Source organism: Oryctolagus cuniculus, chromosome 11 (assembly GCF_051225735.1).
Source record: "Oryctolagus cuniculus isolate XC-2025 breed Fujian yellow rabbit chromosome 11, ASM5122573v1, whole genome shotgun sequence".
Taxonomy (NCBI): Eukaryota; Metazoa; Chordata; class Mammalia; order Lagomorpha; family Leporidae; genus Oryctolagus; species Oryctolagus cuniculus.
This window is the reverse complement of record NC_142877.1, coordinates 55,994,346-56,003,637: the sequence shown is the minus strand read 5'-3', so window position 1 is coordinate 56,003,637 and position 9,292 is coordinate 55,994,346. Positions and strand designations below refer to the sequence as shown.

The following is a 9,292-nucleotide window of genomic DNA, read 5'->3' as shown; positions in this document are numbered from 1 at the left end:
AGACCCCACCACTCTGAATGAGCCGAACAGAACCGAGGGAACCATGGTTTGGGGGATGCCCTGAGTGGTCCAGGAGTGCAGAGGGGCAGGGCAGGGCAGGGCAGGGCAGCTGTTGCTCTGGCCCTGCCCCATCCTCTCTCCTCTGCCTCTGTCCCCGCACCAGGCCCTGCCCCGGCTCAGATTTCTGCTAATGAGCAGTGGTCAGGCGGGAGCTTTATGAACAGGAGGAAGAGTCCACAGTTCTATTGTAGGGGGTCCCCGACCCCAGCTTGGACCCATCACCATCTAAGAGAACCCAGGGCCCTCCTCTGCCCACTGCCCAACCCCATGCAACCCCTGGGGTCCCTGGAGATTTCTGCCCGGTCTGAGATGGGACTCTGGGGCGGGGGTAGGGTCAGGGCATTTGCCCTAGGCATGAAAACAGCCAAGAAAGATGTCAAGTGAACTCCAAACTTTTATTGGCCCCCTGTGTCCCCAGGGCACCCCGTCTTTGCCGCCTCAATGCCTCAGGACTTTGGTGTCGTTGGTCTCAGACACCAACTTGCCGTCCACGATCCTGCGGGTGGTGGTCTTCTGGATGGTCTGCATCGAGTTGCTGGCGTCCAGGGCGTCGCTGAGGCTGGAAGAGATGGCCCCCATCCGGTCAGAGACGAAAGGTCCAGGGGGCGGTGCCCTTTTCTTGGGAGACCGCCCCAGTGCTCTACAGCATGGACTGGGGGGAGCACTCACCTGAACTCCTCCCCGTCTTCCAGCAGGCGGCGGTAGGTGGCGATTTCAGCCTCCAGCTTGACCTTGATGTTCAGCAGGGCCTCGTACTCCTGGGCCTGGCGCTGTCCCTCGGCCCGGGTCTGCGCCAGCTCGGACTCCAGGTGCAGCAGCACACCGTTGAGCTGCTCCATCTGCATGGCGTAGCGCGTCTCCACGTCCCGCAGGCTGTTCTCCAAGCTGATCTTCTGCAGGGGCACAGGCGGGGCAGACGGGGCGGGGGCAGAGGGTGAGCAGCCTCCCAGTGTGCCTGGTGTTGGGCTGGGGGTGGGGGTGTGGGGCTGGGGGTGTGGACTAGGCTTCAGACTGAGACGTGGGGGGGGGTCGAGGAACCGAGGCAGGGGAGGTGGGGGCACTCACCAGGTTCTTCATGGACTCCAGGTCGATCTCCAAGGACTGGAAGGTGCGTCGCAGCTCCGTGAGTGTCGTCTCGGCTGCGCTGACCTCCGCCAACTGCGAGGTGACGATGGTGGTGCTCTCCTCGATCTGCGGGGTGGGGCAGCTCCGTCAGGCCCCGCCTCCCCCATCTTCTTCCCTGTCTCCCCCTTACCCCTCTTGCACACCTGCTGGGACCAGTACTTGTCCAGCTCCTCGCGATTCTTCTGAGCCAGCTCGTCGTACTGGGCCCGGATGTCTGCCATGATCTTGCTCAGGTCCTGAGATTTGGGGGCGTCGACCTCCACGGTCAGCCCAGAGCTGGCGATCTGGGCTTGCAGGCCTTTTACTTCCTAGAGGAGATTGGGGGGAGGGGGACAAGGGGCTCAGAGCTCCATCTATGCCCTGCTCCTGGGACTGCCACCTAAGTGAGAACTCTATATACCCTGGGCAGGGCGGTTCTGGGCTTGCTACTCCAGTCGCTGGAAATGCCGCCCACCCGCTCACAGAGTTTGCTCTGAATCAGAGTATAAAGCCGGGCCCCTGGCTGATGGCTGCAAACCTCCTCGCAAAGCTACTGGCGGGTGGCCTCCCCTGCCCAACACCCCCACCCAGCTGGCCAGGGGTCCCCGCGTGCCTCCTCGTGGTTCTTCTTCATGAACAGCAGCTCCTCTTTGAGAGCCTCGATTTCTGTCTCCAGCTGTAGCCGGCTGACGTTGGTGTCATCGATGACCTTGCGCAGCCCATGGATGTCGCTTTCCACCGACTGGCGCATGGCCAGCTCTGTCTCATACCTGTGGGAGTGGAGGTGGTCAGAGCCCCCTACTCCCTGACCCAGCACTTTCTCAAGCCATGCCACCTCCTGACAGCCCTGTGCCCCCTGCAAACCAGGATCAGAGTCAAAAGGCCGGAGGCAGTCCCTGTGCCCACTCTTGGCCCCGGGAGGAAGGATCCTTAAACTGGGTTGCACAAGTGAGCAGTCTGACAAATAGAGACAGGGCCTCTCATCTACCAGCTCTACCCATTCCTGAGTAACACCCTGCTGCGGGCGCGCGGTAGCCCTGCCCCTGGTCCTCCAGCCCCAGACATACTTGACCCTGAAGTCATCAGCAGCAAGACGGGCATTGTCGATCTGCAAAACGATGCGGGCGTTGTCCACGGAGTTGGCAAAAATCTGGAAGTTCGTGCACAGAGAGAGAGAGAGAGAGAGAGAGAGTGAGAGAGAGAGAGAGGTTGCTCGGTGAATGGGAGCCAGTGGGGGAGGGAGGCTGAGTGTCCAGGCCCCAGAACAGCAGCCTGAGGTGCTCCCTGCACACCTGTGTCCCGCCTCCTCCTGTTCCCTCCTTTCCTGGACTCCCAAGTGCCAGCGCTCTGCTCTCAGGACTGAGCAGCTGCTCCGGGAGCTCCTCTCTCCCTGGGCCTCTCCTGGCACCTGCGCACCCCCTGCTCAGGGGGCCCCCCACCCCCTGGACTGGCCCCTCCCACAGGTAGGCCCTTCTGTTTACTCCTGAATGACTCAGCCTTAGCCACATCCGCTTAACCCTCCAACTGTCCCTGCTGGGCCCCAGGCCAGAGAGTGTCCGATCCGCTTTTTCTCACCCTCCTCCAGGCTTGGTCGCCATTCCCTTCCTGCTATCTCCCAGGGAAGAGCCCCCATGCCCCGCTAAGAGCCTGGGTGTGTGGGTGGACTGTCCTAACCCTCTCCCAGGAGACCGGTGGGGTGAAGCACAAGGGGGAGGGCCAGCCCACCCTGCCCAGTTCAAGTCCCGGTGCTGGGGCATGGGAGGCCGGGGAGAGGGTAACTGGAGGGGCCCCGGCGTACCTGAGCCCTCAGCTCCTCGATGGCCTTGAAGTAGTGTCCCCAGTCTCGGACTTTGGGGCCCTGTTTCTCCAGGTGCTCCCGGATCTTGCTCTCCAGCCGCCGGTTGTCAGTTTCCAGGCTCCTCACCTTGTCCAGGTAGGAGGCCAGGCGATCGTTCAGGTCTTGCATGGTCTCCTTCTCGCTCTGGATGCCCCCCATGACTGCCAGGCCCCCCGTTACCCCTGTGGCCAGGCCCCCGGCCCCCCAGCCGCCCCGGAAGCTGCTGGAGTGCGACACGGAGATTCTGGACCCTGAGCCCCCGGCGCCCGCATAGACGCTGAAGGCGCTGCTAGCCGGCCGGGCGCGCAGGCTGGACGAGCGCGCCGAGCCCAGGGACCGGTAGTTGGTGGAGAAGGTGGTGGAGCGGGTGGTGAAACTCATGCTGTCCCAGGTGGAAGGCGAGAGGCCAGAACTCAGGTGCCGACCGCCGGACGGCGACTCAAGTTATACCGCTGGGGGAGGGGCGGGGACCTCCCGGCAGGCCACGCCCCCGCCACCGGGACCTCTTCTGAAGCCGGGGCCACAGGTGGGCCGAGAGCCGGGAAGCCGCGCCCTGGGTTGCCGCCCTCCCCACCGCCTCCCCCTGCACGGACCTGGCCAAGGCCACCCTCACCCCCCCAGAGATGGACGACGAAGGGGGACAAAGAGCAGCAGGTGCAGCTAGCCCTCCACACTGTGGTTTCAGGGCAGGAAATGACATCATTGTATCCCCCCTCCCTTAGGTAGAGGAGGTGCTGGCAGGTTGGAAATTTGGGGGTACTGGTGGTGTGCAGTGGATGGAGGTGTGGGTCGCTTCAGCTGCCAATCCTGAGCCCAAGTCTCCCACCTGCTCAGAGGACCTTATTTATTTATTTTTTTGGGGGGAAGGGGGAAGGGTGCCTGAAGTCCCAGGTGTCCTGGGGAAGAAAAATTCGTGGGAACTGGAGAGGAGGAAAGGCAGGCTGCATCCTGGGCTCCCTCCGGAACACGCCCGCCCACACGTGCTCATGGCGCGGAGGCTCAGTGCACACACATGCACCCCACACCAAGTAGGTTCAGCTGCCTGAAAACAAACCCAGGCTCTGAGACAGGCCCCCCACCCCCCACCCCAAGATGGGGGGTCTTGAACGCTGTTATTTGGATGGGGTGGCACAATCTCACCTCCGCACACCTAACTACCTCACCTATAAATCCTCTGGTAAACAGACACTTCCTGAGCCTTTGTGGTTCTCAGGATATTTCCCCCGGCACCTACTGTGCACCAGGCCTTGTTCTAGAAGGTGGGAAAAGAGCGGTGAACAAAGAGCCCCACGGTGGAAAGCACACCTGGAAACTTCCGGTCAAGCCCCAGCCCTCCTGCGCAGCCTCTCCCTGCCCCTCTTTGTAAGCCCCCCCCCCAATAAAAAAGCACCTGTCTCCAGGGGGTGAAGGAGGAGGCAGGGAAGCGCCCCCCCCAGCCTGAATGATGACCCCCGCCCGGATAAACAGGGGGACTTCCCAGGGGCACTGGGCCTTCCAGTCTGTCAGCTGGTTTTTCCAGCAGGGCCCGGGTCACGCTCTTTGCTCTGAGTGGCCCTATTGATTCTTATCCAGTCGCCAGCTGAGCTGATCCCAGGAGGGCAGGCCTGGGCCGGGAAGGGGCCCTGGGAGCCAGCCCCACGGGCAGCACCGTGCGGTTGGAGGCATCACCCCTAGGTTGTTCCAGGTCTGCTATCGTGGGGGGCAAGGGAGGCCCCCAGGGCACTCTGTGGGAGCAGCCAGGGAGGGGTGGGGCAGGGTCTGCCCGAGGCCAGGAGGCAAAGAAGATGCAAAACAGCATCTGAAGAATGCAGCCGCGTTCTCACGGAAGGTTTAGGGAGGTGAGGCCGGCTGTGGATTTAAAAAGTGTGTGGCCTGCCTTTTGCTGGTTTTGCTACGCTGAAAGGCGGCCAGCTCGGGAAAGTGACTTAGCTAGGGTCTCCCATTCTCGCTCAGTTCTTCACGGAACACACACGGTCTGCCCAGTGAGGCTCCGAAACCTCCGGGGGTCAGGGGACCGCTCCAAGCCAAAGTCGTCGCAGACCCCTGCGGCGGGGTGGGGGTGGGGTGGGGGCTGGAATGAATTCTCCCAGCAGTAAGACTCAGGCCCCAGCGTCCCCACATCCAGCCCTGACCCCTGCCCCGCCGCAGCCGCTCGGGACCCTCCGGGAGCGGCGAGCCAGCTCGGCCGGCGGCCAGCTGCACCTTATCTGCGCGGCTGATGTCCAGGGCCGCATTCCGGACCTCTTACGGCATCACGGCAAATACCGACCTCAGGCCCCCAGAGCCAGCCCGCCCCTGCCCAGCGCGGCCAGATTCCTCAGCGGGTCTGGGCTAGGGGCGAGGGCTGGGCTGGGGGCAGGGTGGGAAGGGGAACGGGTGACAGATAGGCGAGTCCCAGAGGGGGCGGAGCGAGAAGCGCCGAGAACAAAGACGCGCGGGGCGGGGGGGGGACTTCGGCAGAGGGGCCCTGGCCGACAGGGACTGGCTCCCCTCCCCCCGGGCGCTGCATTCCAGCGTGCGGCCCGCGGCGGGGGGCGGGAACCTGCGGGACAGGTTTCGCTCGGAGCAAACTGGGAGAGGGCTGGGTCAGCGCTTGGCTCGCCTCCCCGGGCCCAGAGCCGCCGTTCCGGGGCCAGGGCGATGGTGGCGAGATAGAGCATGAGGCCGGAGCCCTTTCGCGCTGCGTGCAGGAGGCAAAGATCTCACCCGGCCCGGAGGAGGGAGGTGTTTGGATCAGCAGTTGGGGTGTGGGCCTGAGGGCTGGAGCCCACGTGGCCGGGGACTGGCCCAGATGTGTTGGAGTAGGCGAGAGGTCGGCTCGGAGGAGAGGCTTGGGTGGGGGGCTCTTCCCGAGAAGTCCCCACCTACTGGGCTTCAAGGGCTCAGGTGTCAGGGGCGGAGCCGACGAGCCGAGGCGGGCCCGGCGGCGCTCAAAGGAACGGGGATTCCCCCAAGCCCAGCCCTGCGTCCGGCCTAGCGCGCAGGGCGGGCTCCGGAAATCATTTAGGTTTACGTTTAGGTAATTAGGGACAGACAGGTGCCAGGAGCCAGGGCGGGGTGGGGGGCGCAAGACCTGCAGCCGGGGAGGCCGAGAAGAGGAGGGCTGGAGGGGGCGCACGATTGGGGTGCAGGGCCCGAGCTGACTCTGCAGACTTTGAGTCTCGGCCGGTGACCTCGCCCCATTTGGAGGCCCTGGTGCTGCCTGCCCAGGGCGGGAGGCAGGGGTAGGGGCGAAGGGGCGGGGGGGGGGGGACTTCTGAGGCCCTGGCACCTGGGGTGAGAGGGTCCCAGGAGGCGGAGGCGTCTACTCTCGCTGCCTGCACTGGGCTGGTCCCTGGGGGTTTAATCCCCAGGAATGAAGCAGAGAGGCGCTGAGCTGCCTGGGTGCTGGCGCCCAGGCGGAGCGGTTAAAGCTCCTGCCCCCCTGCCCCCTGCCCTAGCCGCCTCCAGCAAAGCCCCGCCAGGCCCGGCCCTGCCTGTTCTGAACTCTTCCCTTTCTGATCCTGGTGCCTTAGTGTCGCCCACCTCACTCAGCTCCCACCGCGGGCTGCGGCACCTTGCCCCTGAGCTACAGGGTAGCAGCCACATAAGGGGACTTCAGAGCTGGTGGAAAATGGAAATAAAGCATACGTTTATTTTGGTGCAAAAGTATTTTGAAATTCACACTTTTTTTTCATAGCATGCATTGGCAATAAACCTTAAAAAATGATGTTCATGTTATTTGAAAGGCCAGGAAGAGAAAGAGAGATCTTCCATCTGCTGGTCTACTTGCCAAATGCCTGCCGCAGTGAGGGCTGGGCCAGCCTGAGCCAGGAACTCCATCCAGGTCTCCCAATCACTGGCCCTGGGGCCCTGGGTGTGTTATCCATTACAGCAGAAGCAGAGCTGGGACTTGAAGCAGGCTTTCCAAAATAGGATGTGGTTGTTGCAAGTGATGGCTTAATCTGTGCAAAACACCTGCCCGTGAACCTCAAAAAAATTATGCATGTATTTATTTGCGAGAAAGGGCTTCCCTCCATTGGTTCACTCCCAAATGCCAGTGACTGCTTGCCTGGGGGCCAGAGTCAGGAGCTGGGAATTCCATCCAGGTCTCCCGGGTGGGTGGCAGGAACCCAAGTACTTGAGCCATTACTCTTGCCTCCCAAAGTCTACACTGGCAGGGAGCTGGGGTGAGGAACTGAACCCAAGTACTACGTACAGTGTGGGGTGTGCGCCTCTTAACCACTCGGCTAAACACCTACTGCTGCCATGAACTTTGGAAGATGCCTCGTAATGCATGGATGTCAAGAGTTTTTGCACGAGGGGCCCTGGCAGGTGCTGGAGGGGGGAGGCGGGGCGCAGGTGACAGTCCCCTGCTCCAGCCCTTGTTGTCTGCCCTGCCCACTCCCTTCCTTCCCAGTCTCCTTATGCCTCTGGCCGTCACCACCCTCTTAACTTTCTGCTCCCTGCGTGAATGGTGACCTGTCTCAGATTCATCCAGCTTGGGGTGGGCGTTGTGGTGACGGATTCAAGTCCTGGCTGCTCCACTTCTGATCCAGCTCCTTACTAACGTGCCTGGGAAGCTGCAGAGGGTGGCCCAAGTATCTGAGTCCCTGCCACCCACTTGGGAGACCTGGATGGAGTTTCTGGCTCCTGGCTTCAGCCTGGCCGAGTCTTGGCCGTTGTGGGCATTTGAAGAGTTAACCAGCAGATGGAAGATCCTGCTCTTGCTCTCTATCGTTCTGCCATTCAAATAAAAAAGTAAATCTTTTTTTTTTTAAAGATTCATTTTATTTATTTGAAAGAATTACAGAGAGAGAGGTCTTCCATCTGCTGCTTCTCTCCCCAAATAACGGCAATGGCCAGAGCTGTGCCGATCCAAAGCCAGGAGCCAGGAGCTTCTTCCAGGTCTCCCATGCAGGAGCAGGGGCCCAAGCACTTGGGACATTCTCTACTGCTTTCCCAGGTCCATTAGCAGGGAGCTGGAGCAGAAGAGGAGCAGCCAGGATGCAAATCGATGCCCATATGGGATGCCGGCACCACAGGCAGAGGCTTAGCCTACTACACCACAGTGCCTGCCCAAAAAAAGTAAGTCTTAAAAAAAAAAAAAAAAAAAAAAAAAAAAAAGCAGTCATCTAGCCAACCTGTCATGTCTCTGTCAGTCTTGTCTCCCTGGCTCTGACTTGGCAGATCTGTGAGCAGCTAGAAAAGCAAGGCAGGAGCCTGGGAGAGGCGTGGGGCAGGAGGCACAGGCAGCCCAGAGGCCTCTATGCATACTGGAAGGAGGCAGCCTGCTCGTCTCCTTGGCCGGGCGCCCTGGTACAAGTGAACACTCTGCATAGCCGTATGCAGGGGTTCTGTCTGGAGCTACCCATCCCCAGAACCCCCAGAAGACGTGGGTGGAAGCCAGGTACAGGAGAAGGAAAAAGACCAGAACAAGGAAGGGGCAGTCGGCACGGAGGGAGGAGGGAGAGACAGGAGAAAGAGAGGAGGCCCAGACCCCTTGTGGCTCCCAGGAAGAAGTGGGCAGAGAGGCAGGTGTGAGGAAAGCAGAGGGGATGAACCCACAGGGTCACTTTGCAAAGGGGCCCCGGAGCAGAGTCCTTCCAGCAAGCAGGGTGCTGTGGGCCAAGGCTGAGGACGGGTGGGGGTGGGGCTGGTGACTAAGTGGAGGCAGAGAATTTGCTATCAGGAAATTCGTAGTAGGGGAAGGAGGAAAAAGTGGGGAGATCAGGCTGATGGACAATTAAACAGCAGTGACAATGCACTGTGGCTGATGTTACCCTGGGGTGAGCTGGAGGAACCATGGAAGCTGGTCCCAGGAGCCCCTCATGCGGCCCACAACAGGAAGTGACACTTAAGCTGTCGCCTGAAAGTGATAGTCCTCGGTGGTGGCAGAGCTGGGGTTTGGCGCCTGTGACCTCCACATGCGGGTGCCTCTCCGCCAATCGGAAGAGCGGCGTGCACCTGGGAGGAGACGGGGCGACATGATGTGCTACGGGGTCACCCACAAGGCACAGAAGAATGCGAGGATGAGTTTGGAGGTCCCAGTGCGGGTTACACAGCGTGGCGTTATGATGAGACCGACCACTCTTGCGTTCCGGGGCTGGGAGGGAGGAGAGCCGTCGACCTCACTGCCAGGGCGGGCATGAAGGAGCCCAGGCTTAAAACTGTGCCCTCTCGGCGGGGAAGCCAAGGCAAGCAGAGCGCCGGACAGCAGGTGTATGGAGAGCAAGGGCGGCGTGAGGCCTGGGACCTGGGTCAGAGCAGGAGACAAATGTCATTCAGGTGCTGGTTCGAGTCCTAGCTACT

The 9,292-nt window shown here is 61.4% G+C and overlaps 1 protein-coding gene across 1 annotated transcript; it reads right to left on the bottom strand.

Annotated features, from left to right (window-relative positions):
- Positions 1–436: 436 nt before the first annotated feature.
- KRT18 (keratin 18) lies at positions 437–3,420 on the bottom strand. Its single transcript, XM_089308404.1, has 7 exons — positions 2,963–3,420; positions 2,232–2,314; positions 1,778–1,934; positions 1,329–1,493; positions 1,126–1,251; positions 730–953; positions 437–619 (listed from the first exon to the last, which is right to left on the bottom strand). Exons 1-7 carry the CDS (start codon positions 3,380–3,382, stop codon positions 499–501), a joined length of 1,296 nt encoding a protein of 431 aa, XP_089164530.1. The 5' UTR covers positions 3,383–3,420; the 3' UTR covers positions 437–498.
- Between the last annotated feature and the right edge of the window lie 5,872 nt (positions 3,421–9,292).